Source organism: Bos indicus, chromosome 20 (genome assembly GCF_029378745.1).
Source record: "Bos indicus isolate NIAB-ARS_2022 breed Sahiwal x Tharparkar chromosome 20, NIAB-ARS_B.indTharparkar_mat_pri_1.0, whole genome shotgun sequence".
Classification (NCBI taxonomy): Eukaryota; Metazoa; Chordata; class Mammalia; order Artiodactyla; family Bovidae; genus Bos; species Bos indicus.
The window spans coordinates 37926955-37943954 of NC_091779.1; the positions used below are offsets into that span (position 1 = coordinate 37926955).

The 17000-nt window shown below is 38.6% G+C and overlaps 1 protein-coding gene across 3 annotated transcripts in view; it reads left to right on the forward strand.

The window, feature by feature from the left end:
* NADK2 (NAD kinase 2, mitochondrial) overlaps positions 1 to 17000 on the forward strand; it is a 45293-nt gene that overhangs the window by 5828 nt on the left and 22465 nt on the right. For 2 of the 3 annotated variants that reach the window (XM_019982975.2, XM_019982976.2), the window contains exons 2-6: positions 7818 to 7906; positions 8792 to 8880; positions 9793 to 9874; positions 14960 to 15043; positions 16655 to 16791. In XM_019982975.2, the coding sequence (XP_019838534.2) occupies positions 7818 to 7906; positions 8792 to 8880; positions 9793 to 9874; positions 14960 to 15043; positions 16655 to 16791 (481 nt within the window). Of the gene's footprint in view, positions 1 to 7817; positions 7907 to 8791; positions 8898 to 9792; positions 9875 to 14959; positions 15044 to 16654; positions 16792 to 17000 lie in introns of those variants that run through there. The other variant, XM_070774761.1, reaches the window with a different exon arrangement.

The following is a 17000-nucleotide window of genomic DNA, read 5'->3' on the forward strand; positions in this document are numbered from 1 at the left end:
AACCCCACCACCCCACCCAGCTCCCAGGCCACGGATCTCTGCTGGCTTGTGGTCTGTTAGGAACCCGGCCCCACAGTGAGAGGTGAGCAGCAGGCGAGGGAGAGAAGCTTAATCTGTTATTTACAGCCCTCCCTATCGCTCTCATTACTCAGTAAATGTAACTCAATAAATGTAATGTGCTTGAATCATTCTGAAACCATCACGCCCTGCCCTCATCTGTGGAAAAATTATCTTCCGTGAAATATCCCTGATGCCAAAAAGGTTGGGGGGACCACTGCTTTAGCTAGTTCCCGTTCTTGCCAAAGGGTGAAGCTTACACATTCCTCTCACAGGAAGCCATCCTTGATAACCTTGCTGGGCCCATCTCTAGCCATCAAGGTTGTGTTAGGTATTCTTCACTGTGTTTTCATAATACGTATCTTTGTGAGTTTTCCACTTTAGCACATGATCTGTGGTTATTTTTTCCTCTGGAGTTGAGGTCAGAGCTGTAGTTTACTCCTCATCCTCTCTGCCTTTCCATCTCCACTAAATAAAGGTAGGGAAATGTTTCTGAATTAAAAATTTTTTTTTTCTTTTTTAGTTCTTTTTACCCTGAGGCTGCCAGTCCAGAGTCTTATTTCCAGTGTCACGCTTAGGAAAGATGTTAGTTGCTGAAAACCAAAGGTAGAGATTGGATTTCCCTGGTGGCTCAGACGGTAAAGTGTCTGTCTACAACGCGGGAGACCCGGGTTCGAGCCCTGGGTTGGGAAGATCCCCTGGAGAAGGAAATGGCAATCCACTCCAGTACTGTTGCCTGGAACATCCCATGGACAAGAGGAGCCTAGCAGGCTGCAGTCTATGGGGTCGCAAAGAGTCGGACACGACTGAGCGATTTCACTTCACTAAGGCAGAGATTACTGATGTGAGTTCCCTGAAAGAGGCTCCATGGTTAAATATGTTTGAGAACCGTGAGCCTAAACAGACGATGCTTCTATTTGACCATGAAATTTTGGATGGAGGCAGAAAATGTTTTTATTTCTGTGGAACACAGCTTGGGAAATACAGACGTACGATATATAAATATACAAGTATTTACAGTTAAATAAGAGACTCGTAAAGGTGTAAAAGGATTGAATATCACAGTAGCTAAGATTCCATTAACAGAATTATTGATCAATATGCTTTAGAGCCCTGGTTTTCAACCAGCCCTATATATTAGGCTTACTTGGAGAAGCCTGTGGCCAGTCATGAAATTGTAAATAATTTTAATTTTTTTTTTTACTATGATCACTTTTTCTATATTTTTATTTATATGATGTAAACTTTGAATATAGAAAGGTATTTATTGATGCACATTAATAACTTCTTAACTAATAAAGTATAAGTTGACTGTGTTTTAGCCTTTTTTGTCTTTAAAAATTTACATCAGTAATATATTCTTTAGAATGTGTCTTTTTTTAGAAATTTGCTTTTCTTATTCACTATTGGTTATAAATTCTATGTTGATATATGTTAATTCATTTTAACTACTATATAGTATTCCATTATTTGAATAATTAGGTTATTTTCAGTTTTTCCACTATTTAAAAAAATGCTTCAAATAAAAATACAAGTAATTTTTCCATAAGCATTGAATGACTCGCTGATTCCAGTGTTCTCATCAGCACTTGGTAGACTTTAACATTTTTGCCAGTGTGATGAGGGTGAAAATTGTATCTTTTAATTTTAAGCTACTTAAGTATTAAAGAATAAGGAAGAGTTTATATGTGAAGGGAAGGGAACAGTACTAGCAAGGCCGCAGGAAAGGTCATCTTTTTGCCGGTAATAAAACCTGAAACTTGGTGACTAATTCACAATCAGAAAAATCTCGTATCATGATGAACTCATATTTGGTACAGAAGATAACATGAAGCAGTTTACTCTTGTTACATGCAGTATAGTTTATTTTTTCTTGACTATTAATTCTGATTGTGACCACCAGATTAATGTGGCAGCCATTCTGAGGGCAATTTGAAAATCATTGCTCAAGAGGGAGTATTACTGAAGCGAAACACTTTAAGTGAAAGTGAAAGTCGCTCAGTCTGTGTCTGACTCTTTGTGACATATCCATGGAATTCTCCAGGCCAGAATACTGGAGTGGGTAGCTGTTCCCTTCTCCAGGGGATCTTCCCAACCCAGGGATGGAACCCAGGTCTCCCACATTGCAGGCGGATTGTTCACCAGTTGAGCCACAGAGAAAGCCCAAGAGGGCCTTATAAAGTTGTTAGATGCCATGGTTTTAGCTCGTAGTGGTTTTAACTCGTAACAGCAGAACACAACCCTTGCTCAGCCTTGCTCTCTTCCCCGCAGGAGTGGAGGGATAGCTCAGTTTTTCTGAGATGTCACTATTCTGGGACTAGTGTGAAAGCAGCCTTCTGGTGGGAGTGGTTAGATGATGAGGGGAATGGGAAGTATTTTTAAGGAAGAAACTGCTTTAGAAACTCAAGAGGCAAGCTATTACAAGAGACCAGATAAGAGTTGATGTTGTCCAGAACTCAAGCAGTGGCAACATGAAAATAAAGGACAGATAGGAGAAATAGTTCACAGGTATAATTACTGGGCTTTACCACTGACTGGCTGTGGAGATTCATTGTGGAGGGAGAATTAAAGCTGACACCTGGGATTTACTCTGTTGACTAGGTAAATGGAAGTATTATTAACTACTATATGGGCTTCAGAAAAGCAAATTAGGAGGAATATATAATCAGATTTAGATGGTTTTGGGGAGAAGTACTTGACCTACTGGGTGGATATAAAGGTAGACGTTTAAAAATTGGAGCCTGTAAGTCAAGAAACAGGCTTGAGCTAGCAGTTAACTTCTTAGGTGCTGGTGTATACTGGGTAGATCAAGTCCCTGGAGTGGGGAGATAATGAAAGTGAAACGGAAACAGATAAGCATGCCAGAGATGGAAGCTGGTGCCATCCCATTGTATAAGGGAGTAGGTAACAGAATTAAGGAGAATGCAGAAGCAGGGATAGAACAATGAGGACAGTAAAGGTGAGGGCCTGAGATAAAGAGTAAATGGAATAGAAATAAGTGAAGATAAATACTAAATACAGCTGAAGAAATGGTTAGAGTTTCCTGTGGCTGGCTTGATCTGGCTCGGATAAATAGTTTACTTTCTCTAGCTGTTAGTTAGGTGCCACTAATCCTTTTAAGGCAGTTTTGAGTGGTGCTTGGTGTACCATTTAGTTGTGTATTCCTCTAAGAGTGCTTAAATTATGCCTAGTGAGTTTACATACCAGCTGTCATTGTCTTACAAGTTTGTGCATTTCTTACATGTTAAATTTGAAAAGATATATTTCCTTCCCTTACTGGAGTACAAAATAGTAAACACTCATCTGACTAGTAAAACAAGTTAAAATTTTAATTCGGTTTTGGTCAAGTAAAGATGTCTGTGATACTTGAATAGAAGTGTTTGGGCCATTTAGAAAACAGCACGACTATCGCATCTGGCCTTGGGGCGTGGTTAAATTCTGTCCTTTCAGAATCCTCCCCCTGCCCCCTTTCATGTTGTGCTGTGTTTTGTCTTAACCTCGAAGCATGTGGGGAGAAGCGTTGTTGTCTTTGGCAGATTTTATAGGGGCAGTTCTGTTACGTTAAGTGTGTCTGCTGTAGAACTTTTAGGTTCACACCGGTTTTTCCATTTTAGTGGATAATCTTTAAAAAAAAACTTTTTGTTAATGCTGATGAGAATTAACAAGCTTTTGGAGGAAAAAAAAAATATTAAGAACTTTGTCACTGATACCTTAAATGTAGCATTGCAGAGTTGAGAATGTATTCTAAATTTCAGTAATTTCTTTAGTTTCTTAATTTTAAGATGTTTTACAGAGAATTCCTGAGTTCCTGTTTTTGTCTAATTGAGGTATGTTTTTAAATCTTTGAAGTGTTGTTATTTTCTAAGCTGGTAGCTAGAAATTCTTACTATCCTTTGAGTATTAAATAAAATTGTTTTTTAATATAAGAGCAAGTTAAATAGTGATATAAGACTTTCTAATTGATGCCTTTTATTAGTGATTTTTTAAAATGTCTTATCTCTTAGTTGCCTAGTTAGCTGCTGCTGCTGCTGCTGCTGCTGCTAAGTCGCTTCAGTCGTGTCCGACTCTGTGCGACCCCATAGACGGCAGCCCACCAGGCTCCCCCGTCCCTGGGATTCTCCAGGCAAGAACACTGGAGTGGGTTGTCATTTCCTTCTCCAATGCAGGAAAGTGAAAAGTGAAAGTGAAGCTGCTCAGTCGTGTCCGACTCTTAGCGACCCCATGGACTGCAGCCCACCAGGCTCCTCCGTCCATGGGATTTTCCAGGCAAGAGTACTGGAGTGGGGTGCCATTGCCTTCTCCAGCCTAGTTAGCTAGTCTATGTTAATACAACTTAGTAGGCCAACCAGCTACATTGTTTATGAAAATAATTAATGAAAGAACTTGTATTCCCTAAGTAAATGTATTAAGCATGAGTTATTAAAGAATTACAGTAATTCACAAGAAGAAATTCTACTCTTGAGATGTAATTTTTACACAGCACCATGTAAGTTTAAGGTGTACAGCATAATGATTTGACATTTATACGTCATGAAATGATTATCACAGTAAGTTTAGTAAGCATCTGTCATCTCATATAGATATAAAATTAAAGAAATAGAAATTTTTTTTTCTTGTGATGAGACCTCTAAGGATTTACTCTGAACAGCTTTTATATATAACATACTGCAGTGTTAATTAAAATTATCATGTTGTACATCTCTAATATTTATCTTAAAACTGGGAGTTTGTACCTTTTGACTACTTTCCTCCAACTCTCTGTTCCTTCTAGTAACCACAGATCTTCTCTCTTTTTCTGAATGAGTTTGGTTTTGAAGTATAATTGACCTACAGCACTATGTTCTTGTTATAGAGCATCGTGATTGATGTTTCTAACATTTCAGAATGATCACCACATACTCATTTCATACTGTGACTCATTTATTTTGCAACTGTTGTCCCAGAGGTCTCTTAAACTGTCCTTATTTCTTTTTATTGTTTTTCTGTTCATCTTCAGTGATTTCCACTACTATATCTTTCATCTCACTGATCCATCCCTTTATATCATCTAATATAATGTTGAGTCCTTCTAGTGTATTTTTCATTTCAGTTATTGTTCTTCATCTCTGTTTCGTCATCTTTATATTTTTGAAGTGAAAGTTTTAGTCGCTCAGTCATGTCCAACTCTCTAAGACCTCGTGACCGTCAAGCTTCTCTGTCCATGGATTTCTCCAGGCAAGAATACTGGAGTGAGTAGCCTTTCTGTTCTCCAGGGGATCTTCCAGACCCAAGGATTGAACCTGGGTCTCCTGCATTGCAGGCAAATTTTTTAGTGTCTGAGCCACCAGGGAAGCCCCTTATATTTTCTAACTCTTTTTTTAAAAAACCTTTTAACTTGTCACTCGTCTAATTTAATCTTCTCCAGAGTTCTTTGATCATTACCTTGAACTCTATCAGGCTTAGATTTCCTGTCTCCATTTAATTCTGCGATTTTATCTTGTTCACTTATTTGGAACGTATTCCTCCCTGCTGCATTATTCCTGATTTGCTGTTTTTGTTTCTGTATATTTGGTAGGCTGGTTATGTTTTCCAGCTTTGGAGAAGCAGCCTTTTTTAGATGTCCTTTGCATGTCAGCAACACACTTTTTTCTGGTCACCAGACCTACATACTCTAGGGATGCCTCCTGTGTGGGCTGCATGGGCCCTCCTGTGCCAGCTGACTACTGTGGGGTGTTGGTTGGTTGTCAGGCCCTGCCTGGTGTGCTGGCTGCTGTGGGGTGGGGTTGGGTCATGAGGCTGCTGGCTGTGTGGCTCTGGGGTCCCTTGACCTGGTGCTGGCCCACTTGTGGGTGGAGTTGAGTTCTGGACTAGGTGGTTGCACGTAGGGGTTCCACATCTGGTATTGGCCTGCTGATGGGCAGGGCTGGCTCTTGACATGACTGGCTGTGGGGTCGGGGATGTCGCAAAGCTGGCGTCAGCCTAATGGTGGGTGGGGTCAGATCCTGGCAGCTGGTTGAGAGCACAAGCTGCCCCAGAGCTGCTGTTGCCCCAGTGGTGGGTAGGGCTGGTGTCAACGGGATCCCCAGGCTGGTACCTGCCCTCTGGTGGGAGAACCGGGTCCTGGGGTTGGCACCATCCCACTGGTGGGTGGAGGCAGTCCTGGAGTCTCTGGTTGCAGGGCCCTGGAGGTCCTGGAGTTGGGGTCAACCCACTGGTGGCCAGGGCCCAGGGAGCCTTGAACTGTGCTGCCCCACTCCCCAGTGAGTGAAGCCGGCCCCCAGGCTGTTACAGGTCCACTGATAGGTGGAGCCGGGTCCTGGGGATCCCAGGCCTGCTATGAGCGTGCTGGTGTGTGGGCTGGGTCTCGGGTTCTCAGGTGGACAGGGCTAGGTCTGGGGTTACCTATGGGCTCACGGGGTCTTTAGGTGGCAGGCCTGTGGGTTTGCATCCCACAGGCAGTGGCAGTAATAAGCTAGAGAGGGAGTTCCACAATGGCGTTGGCCAGCGCCAGTGCCCTCATGGTGGAACGAGCGTCCCACAGTGGCCATCACCAGTGGCCCACGTCGTCAGGGTGAGCTCTAGTTGCCTCCTGCCTCCTCAGGAACCTCTCCAAGATCAGCAGATGGGTCTGACCCAGGATTTTTTCAAATGGCTGCTTCTGTGCTGGGTCCTGGAGTGTGTGGAGTTTTGTGTGTGCTCTTTATTTCCCACAGCCCTGGTTCTCCTAAAAGTAAGTCCCACTGGCCTTCACAGCCAGATGTCTGGGGACTCGTCTTCCCAGTGCAGGGCCTCTGGGCTGGGGAGTCAGTGTGGGGCTCTGGCCCCTTGCTCCTTGGGAAGCAGCTCTGCAGTTGTAAATTATTCCTTCTCCCCATTTGGGGGTTGTCCACCCAGGGGTGTGGGCCTTGACTGCGCTGCATCTCATACCTCTTACTGTCTTGCTGTGGTTCCCGTGTATCTTTAGTTGTAGAAGATCTTTTCTGCTGGTCTTCTGTTTTGTTTCTTTTTCTTTGATAGTTTTTCTATAAGTAGTTTTACTTTTGTTGTTCCCCCCAGATTACGTGCTTTTTGATTCTAGCGTTCACTCTAGTGAGCATGTTTCCTACTTGATGATTAAATGAATGTTTCTAAACTTCCCTCTCAACATTTTACTTTGTGGATGATTTTAGAAGACACATAGTTTAAAAGAATATTAATGATAAGATAGTGACATTATAAAATATTCTAAACATCTAGCAAAAACAATTATTGAAGACTATATGTCCTTACATCTAGAAGTTATCCACTCTCAAGCAGCCAGCAAGCCCTTTGGATTGTGTAAATTTCAGACAGAGTTCAGAAATTGGAATACAAGAGAGCTGCAAGTCCAAGTAGAACAGAGGTCATTAGATGACCTTTAGATGACTGCTTTCTAAAATAATAGTTCATCTTTGGTCTTCAGTAGCCAAATTCAGCATGTTAAAAAATCCATTTAGGAAAAAAAAAAAGACACTCAGGCTGTAAAACATGGACTTTTGAAATCCTGTTGACTACATTCAGGATTCAGGATATACTGATTCAGGAAACTTAATGCTGTATTTAGTATTAAAACCACATTATGATTTTCTGGAACCAGACTTTCTAATTAAGTTTATACTTGTGGGTTTCACAGATGGCCATTAAAATGTATGTTCGAAAAAACCCCAAAACAACCCAGTCTGTCTTATATAGGGCTTTTTAAAGAAATACAATATGTAAAGCATATTATGTAATAAGGCAAAATTTGTTTTATTTTGATATAGCTCGCACTGAAAGGCTCTAGCTACAGTGGACTGCTTGAGCGACATCATATTCACACCAAAAATGTAGAGCACATTCTTGATAGTTTACGGTAAGTCTGTGGGATCAGGTGTTAAGTGGGCTTCTGTATTGAGGACTTTCAATTTTTTAATTTTTACTAGCAGCTAATACTTAGATTTTTAGGAGAGATAGCCATTATAGAATCATTTTAAGAAAATTATATTGTGGCTAATGGATCTGGTATTAGAGTATTTTTAAGGAAGTTTTTATTGTACTCTGAAAATTTCAGATTGTCAGTTATTATTTGGTCTGCCCAAGAAGTGCCTTTTCTACACAGTTAATTTTGTACACAGCAGGCTTCAACTGCAGGATAATGTTTTATTTCTTAAACAGAATAGTAGATTATATAGGTGTTCATTATAATAGTTTTTGAATGTCTAAAAATTATGATTATAGAAACTTCCATTAATTAAAGGCCAAATGAGTCAGTGAATAAGTGTGTGTATGCAAGAGAATCAATGTGAGGACATGCAAATTAGGAAGTGTTTTAGTCACTGTTTTTATCAGGCAGTCAATATTTGTTGAATTTAAAATAATAGCTATTTGCTCTTATTTTAAAAAATTGTCTCTCAAAGTGTTAGTCTTTTGGACCATTTTGTATTAATGAATTTTAGTGTCAGGAAGAGTAGAGAAAATAAAAGGAAATTCTAATTAATATTGCTATTGATCAAGGGCTTTAAAAAATGTTTTTAAAGCACATTGGAGACTTGAGATAGTTTATTCATACGCTTCCTATAGTTAATAGTTGATTGATTGTTGTGGTTAAATGAATATAAAGCTGACCTTCCAAAGTTAACATAAATTTGTTTGTAAAATAAATTTATTTTACATCTCTATTGTAATAATCTGCCTCTCAAAAAACATACTGCTTTATGTTAGTGGAAATTTTATATACCCTTTACTTTTTTTATCTTAGGAATGAGGGAATTGAGGTTCGTCTCGTAAAGAGGAGAGAATATGATGAGGAAACTGTTCGATGGGCAGATGCTGTCATAGCTGCAGGAGGTAATAGTTTTGCAGAGGTAAAGGTGTTGGAATATGGAAATCTCTTTAATAGTCATATTTCCAAATATCCTGTGAGCTAGCTGTAATGAAGCTTTCAGATTCCTACCGTAAGACAAATTTTTAGATTTTTAGAATCAGATTTTAAAAGATGTGCTTTATACAACATTTTAATTTTTTAGTGGATGATGTTACTGTGAGGTTCTGTGCATGTGTATTTCTGTATGTATATTTAAGGTGTGCCTTTAACTTTAAATATGATACAAGGATTGTTTATAATTGTATTTTGGTTTAGTTATGCCAGTCTTTAAAAAATAGTTGAGTTTAAGAGTTTAATGAGATTAGATAAATTCCATCACTCTTTGGTCCCAGTATTCTTTTTTTTTTTGGTCCCAGTATTCTTATGCTTGTTTTTTTTCTGAGCTGTATTATTACATTAGTGACCATTCTTTATAAACCTTTATGGGTTTTTTTTTTTTGGTGGGGAGAAAAATGCAAAGTTGGACACTTTGGATGTATTCTCATTAAAATAATTTGTGAATTTGGACTGATGGTATGAGAGAGGGAAAGAGGAATGGTTAAAAGAAGTGATAGGGTTAGAATAGTGGCTCCCACCTGGGGGCCACTATTGGCATCTAATGGGTAGAGGCCAGGGATACTGCCCCTCACCCTACAGGCTCAGGACAACCCCCAAAACAGAACAATTACCTGGCCTAAAGTGTCACTCTTGCCACTCTTAGAAACTCTGGATTAGCGTTGGAGAGAGAATACAAAGAAGAGTGGGTAGAAGGGAAGTGGAGGGGCTGTGGCAGCCAACAGGATGGGGTGGGGTGTGATTGCTAAAAGAACTAATGTTCACAGTGTTGTTAATCAGACTTGTTACAAAACTAGTGTTTAATGCTTTGTGTCCTTCAGGGGATGGCACGATGCTCTTGGCGGCAAGTAAAGTCTTGGACAGACTTAAACCAGTTATTGGCGTAAACACCGACCCAGAACGGTAGGGAAAAAGAATTTTTTTTACCTGTTATACATACAAACATTTATTCTTTGCTTTGCATAGTATGTATTTATGATGAATCTTAAAGTTTGGAAGCTCTTTATCCTCTTGCTACAGGGTGTCTGCCATGGTGCTTGCTGTGTGAGTGGAAACATCACCCTTCCTGGCTATCATGAATGTTAGAACTATGTACCAGAACCATTTTGGTGATGAAATCTAGGCATGTAGAATTGATCTCTACCTTTAGAAGATTTCTCTTCTTTGTAGTTATTCTCAAGGTATTAGCTCTCTTTTGTTAGCTTAGGCAGGAGAAATACATATGCATTGCCCTGGCACTGGTGGTAGAAAATTATGATTCGGGATGGACAGGCCCTCACATCTGATTTCCCAGGTAGTTTGGGAGTAGTGTCTGTAGCTGAAAATACCTGAACCCTTGATTGAGGTGAGTACTGGTGACCTTTGGTGTTGCTGGTGATGGATGAGTTAATGATGTTGCATCTTCTACCCTTACTTAGGCTCTTATCTACATTCCTAAGTATGCCTCCACTGACTTCCTGGGTGACTTCATTGACTTAATAAATAAATCAAACCCTGTTAGCACTTTTTCCCCCTTTCTTCAGCTTCTCTGACATATAACCTTATTCTGTTCCAGCCACTCACAACCATGATCATATCTGGAATTTGCAGTCATCTAGAATTTCCCCATCTCTCAAATCTCTCTGACCATAGCCTCGTTCCTTAATAGCAGACCTATTTCCTCAATTCTAATAAATCTGCCCTTTGATTTTCAGTGTGTTGATCCCCTCTGTTTTTTTCTTAATTCTCTCTTCCTTCACTTTCCTGACAAATTAAAATATTTTCTACCATTATCTTTCTACTTAGTCATAGATAAGTCTTTTCTATTCCTTTTCTGTACTATCTCCAGAATAACTGATTAACATCTGTCGTTTTAACTAAGATTCTGGTGACTCCAGAATCTTTATATCCAACAGTGATCTTGCTTCTACTCTTACCTTATTTTAGTCTCTGTCCACTGCAGCCACAGTGACTGTTTTATAAAAGTTTGGTAATATTAGATAGACTTCTCTGCTCAGAGTCTTACTGTGGCTCCACATCTAACTCAGGATAAAATTAATTTTACAATGACTAGGATGACCAGTTCCTTCTCATCCTGGTTTGCTTGGGATTTTCTCAGTTTTAGCACCGAAAGTCCTTCGTCCTGGGAAAATTGTCTGTCTCGGACAAATGGGGATGGTTGATCACCCTCACTGTGACATTCAAGACTCTACATTATCTGGCTTCTGACTATTCTGTATCCTTATGTCCTATTATTTTCTCTTTCTTCATGCTGTTGTAGCCATACTGGCTTCCACTTGAATGTATCTGGTGGCAGTTAAAAGTAATGTATCTACAAATGGACTTGTCTCCTTTCCCCACTGCCATACTTGATGAATGGAATTGTAATGGGTGCTAAAGCTGTGGCGACTCGTCCTCACCCCCTCCCTTCACTCCCTTCATCATATTGGTCGGGTATTTAGTGTGAAGTTTTAGGGATCCTACCTTTGAGTCCATCTCTTGCCCTCCTCACTGTTACTAATCATAGCTCAGGCCTTTGTAGTGTGTGAGTTAAATTACTGCAGTAATCTCCATTCTTGCTCTTTCCAACTCATCCTTCAGACTTTGCCTTAGTATTTTTTCTAAAGTGCAAATTTGATTGTATCCACTCCTTAGTTAAAGTCTTTCAGGGTTTCCTTTTGATCTTCAGGATGCCTTGCAAATTCCTTAGCATAATGTATATGATGTTTCACCACCTGTTGCTTATCCGCTTTTCTAGTTTCATCTATCTTTATTTACCCAGAGGCACGTTTTTCAGCTTAAAAAAAGGACTGATGCCTCTCTAGGAACATTCTAGGGTCCTTCCTGAAGTCTATTCTTTGGGTTTTTTTCAGTGTATTTTTGCCCAGTTTTATTGAGATATAATGGACATACAGCACCGTATAAGTGTAGGATGTACAACATAATGACTTAATGTAACACGTGTTGTGTGAAATCATTACCACAATAAGTTGTTAGCATCTATTATCTGATATAGCTAAAAAAAATAAAAGATGGAAAAGTTTATTTCCTAATGATGAGAACTCTTAAGATCTGCTCTCTTTAATAACTTTCAAATATACCATACACTGTTGTTAACTTTAGCCAGCATGTGGCACATTGCTTCTCCAATACTTTCTTGTCTCATAAATGGAAGTTTATACCTTCATTCAGTTTTCCTCCCCCGCCCCCCGCCCTGCCGCCCCAACCTGAAGCTGTTCTTAAGCACAGTGTAATGGATGAGCAGCCTAACATCTTGACTGGAGGCTCACTTGTGGGAGCTTTTGCTCTGGTGTTGGGCTTTGTTGATAGCAAGATAGCAGGGCTGGAAGGAGTAAGTGAGAGAGTTCTCCAGAGGTCCTTTTCATGCCTTTATTTGTGCTTTCGCCTAGAGTGCCCTTAGACCACTGACTCAATTGTGTAGTTCTTTTTAATTCAAGACTGCTTCCTGTCTTGGGCTCTGACTATGATTCCTTCTACAGAGTGCACTTATCTCTCCTTATTATTTTCTGCTTGATTGTTTGTCTCTTCTGTCAGACTACAAATTCCTTGAGTATAGGACTAAATTTCTCTAGCATACTATTATTATACATAGTCAGTAGGCAATAAACACTTGAAAAATGAATGATTAGTTACATGATTTTAGGGAGCAGGGCTAGGACCCTGACCTAGCTGAGCAAATATCTCCTGAGCACAAGTAACTGAGATTATTGCTTCAGTAATTATTTTTTAATTGCCTTTAGTGATTGTACACATTTTAGAAAAACTTTTTAATGATATATTTTTGTATCATTAAAGTAAGAGATTGTTTAGTGATCATATTTTATATAGTTTGTTGAAATGTATTCTCCTTTAAAAACTGGCTTAATATTCATTAGCTTGTGAAGATTTTGAAACTGAGAAGCAGAAGGTGTTGTTTCTCTAATTTCTACCTGGAATAATATATTCTAGAAGTCTTTTGGTTTTTCTTTTTACCCCCAGGCATAAATGTATAAGGCCTCTAGCTTGTTCCATAATTCAGGTTGCCTGACTTATATTTCTTATAAGTGTGAGGTGTCTCACAATACTTAAGCCCAGAAGTTAATGTTCAATTAAGTTTCTTCTTCTCTGCAGTAGTTATCAAACGCAGCATAACAAATCATCTGCAAACTTGAGGCTTAAAACAACAGTAATAATAATTTATTATCTCCCATGGTTTCTGTGTGTCAGGAATCCAGGAAGGGTTTGGCTGGATGGTTTTAACTTGGGATCTCTAATGAGGTTATAGGCAGATGTCAGCTGGAACTGCAGGCATCCAAAGGTTTGACTTGGGCTGGAGGATCTGCTTCTTTAAGATGGCTCATTGGTAGACTCAACTAAATTAAATAGATAATTTCAGTTTCCTCTTTGGTATTCTGTACTCTCTCTGCTAACCCCTGTATATAATTATGACATTTAAATGCTTAATAATCAAAATGGGGTAGAGAGCATGTGATAGCCAACTTTTGAGGTAGCCTCTTGTTGTTTACACCTTTATGTGGTTCCCTTCCCATTGTAAGCAGGCCTGGCCCATGGGATCAACAGAATATGATAGAACAGTGTGTGCATTCCAAGGCCAGGTCATAAATAGTACTGTAGCTTCTGTGTTGGTCTCTTGGGTTGCTCATTCTTGAGCAAGTCAGCCACCATGATGTGAGGATACCAAGGCCGCCCTGTGGGGAGACTCACATGGAGAGAGACTCGAGGACCTTGCCAGCAGTTAGCACTAGTGAGTGAGCCACACTGAAATTGAATCCTCCAGGCCAGGCCTAGATTTTTCTCTCTTGAGTGTTTTAGACCTGCAGGTGACCTCAGTAGGTATTCTATCAAATAAATGACTGTTGATAACTTTTATATAAGGGGTTTCCCTTGTGACTCAGCTAGTAAAGAATCTGCCTGCAATGCAGGAGACCTGGGTTCAATCCCTGGGTTGGGAATATCCCCTGGAGAAGGGAAAGGCTACCCATTCCAGTGTTCTGGCCTGGAGAAGTCCATGGGGTCCCAAAGAGTCGGACAGGACTGAGCGACTTAAACTTTCACTTTCAACTTTTATAATCTTAGCACTGTATAAGAGTATTGCAGTAAATATAAAAATTTAAAAAATCTAGTCCCTGCCTAAGTCTCTTAGATAAATTTATCTCAGATAAATTGACTAGTTACAGCTTTGTAGAAGCCTTTTATGTGGCTCTTCACATTTATGTTAATTTACAATTATTATTAAGGGTTTGTTTTGGTTTGGTTTGATTTGGTTTGCCAGGCAAACTGTCAACCTCTCCTTCAAGATTGAAGCATCACATAAATGAGGATGATTGAACTTTCTGGACACCTTTCCTCATGTTAGGTGCCATAGCCTCTCATCTTCCTGTATCAGCCTATAGGCGGTTAACAGTTTGTAATTTGCAATTTTTAAAAAAAAAATTCTGTCTTTCATGAATTGGTTAACTCCTTGAAGTTAGATTAGATTAAGCTGAGTTTTCTTTTAGTAAGAGATTATCTTAAAAGATATTTATAAGGGGTTTATGGTTCAAAAACTTTCACATAAACAGTTTGATTCCTCAGAATAACCTTTTGAGATTGGTGGTTTTACGACCCTTTTAGAGATAAAGAAGCTGATGCTAAAGTGACTTGCCCAGAGTTAGTAGTTAAGTAATATAGATGTTAAGATGCAAACATCACTACACCATTAGATAATTTTGCAGGGATATCAATCAGTGGCAAATTTGCTGTTAGTTTTACTGTAATGTGGAAACTTAGTTGTATTATGGCATTAAACCTGGATGTAAACTACTATTTCTATTTGGTCTTCTTTTTTTTTTTGGTTCTTGTTGAAAATATAAATATGTGGCAAAATGAATTATAGAGTAGAAATTCAAAAATATTCATGTCTGATTTTTGTAGTTTAATGATACCTTTTGAATTGAGTACTTTTATTTCTTCTTCCCTTTATACCACCCAAATCCCTTTAAAATAAAGGTCTGAGGGTCATTTATGTCTTCCTGTTCGATATACGCATTCCTTCCCAGAAGCCTTGCAGAAGTTCTATCGTGGTGAGTTCAGGTAGGAATTTCTTACTATTGCTCTATAATTATCTTGTTAAGATAATCTTATTTTTATATAATTATTTTATTAATGTGTGTCATTAAAAATGCTGTTAAACAGAACAAATTAGGTAATATTTGGATTAGTCCATAATTGTAGCCATAAAAAGGAATTTATATAATACATAAAAAATAATACATTAGCTGAGTCACAAACACATCTAACTTGGCTTCTCCCAAACCTATTGGAACTATGTGGAGAAACCTTGCCGAATGCCACTTGGGCTATAATATAATTGTTAAGTAGAGGTTTTTCTCCTTCAGTGAGATAGAGGCCATGTCTCTACTTTAACCTTACATGCTTTTAGCAGTTTGGTAAAAAGATGATTAAGACTGTTGGTGAAAATTAAATGTTTAAGTTCTCTGAGATTTTGTATTTTTCACCCTCATCTTCTCCCATCCAGAGTGTCTGAGGGTTGGATTTATTCTAACTATAGAGATTCCTGGTATCTCTGTCTTACATGTTAAGTATTCCTGGTATCTCTCTCTTACATGTTAAGTATTTCCTAACCAGTGGAGATGTTTTTTTTAAAAATATTCCTTTCACTTAATTTGTTCAGTAGTCAGACTGCCCTGAAGAGAGAAGGGTAGAGGGAAGAGTTAAGATGAGGTAGACCAATTAATTAGAGCTAAGTTGGACTACTATTTTTCGCTGACTTAGCCTAGATTTTATAGTTTGAGAAAACCTTTTCTCTAGGTGTTTGTGAAATTGTATTAAATCTTCTTGACTTCTGAAATCTTTTTTTTAGTAGCGAGTTTCTTAGTAGCGAGTTTTCAGTTTCTGCTCATCTCAGAAGTTTAGCACCCTTACAGATGACTAATATATTCCAAGTAGGAGTATATTTTTGTGTACTTATCTAGTAGAATCTGTCCCATTGGCTTTTTGATATGTCAGTTTTTGATTTTAAAATCAATTAAACTTGATTCCTTTTTTTTTTTCCCCACTAAAAAGTCATTGAAGTTTTAGATGTAATCTTAAGTGTTATAGTATTTGTTATTGAATTCTTATGTAAAAAAAAAAATAATAAAACAGAAAAACATTATTACAGAATTTTAGGGAAGGAATTTTTATATAATCTGACCACCTTAACATAATGTTTTAATTTCATAATGTTTTCTTTTTTTATATATATTATACTTTTTGATAAGTAAAACACAACTACATTAGCTCCATATATGGGATTTAATGGATACTTGATAAATAATTTGACTTTAATTCATGTTTTTTGAGGGGTCTGGAGAAGGAAATGGCAACCCACTCCAGTGTTCTTGGCTGGAGAATCCCAGGGATGGGGGAGCCTGGTGGGCTACTGTCTATGGGGTCGCACAGAGTCGGACATGACTGAGGCGACTTAGCAGCAGTAGCAGCAGCATAGATAAGGTAGATATTGCCATCTAAATCTGTTTTTGAGCAGGAATTTGTGGTGGGTTTTAGATATTTCTGGGGTAATTAGTTCATGGGATAACTAGTTGTTTAATATGAATTTTTTTAATTTGGAGAAATTATAATGTCTAATCCTTTGTTTAGCTTATTCTATTTCAATATAACTTGCTTTTTCTTCACCCTAAGGTGGTTGTGGAGGCAGCGAATTAGGTTATATCTTGAAGGGACTGGCATCAACCCCATTCCTGTGGACCTCCATGAACAGCAGCTGAGTTTGAATCAGCATAGTAGAGCCTTCAACATTGAAAGAGTTCATGATGAAAGTAGGTGGATTGGGAATTAAGTGTGTTTGGGGCAATATGTACTTTACAGTTCCTTTGATCTTTAATTTCTGAAAGTAATCATTTATAATTATTTGGGGATTTCAGTGCCACTGACTACATTTAAGGAAGTACAATGAACTACTTGAGTTGTAAAAATTTTTATGATTAGATTCTGAAATAAGAAATATAGCATATTTCCATAACAATTT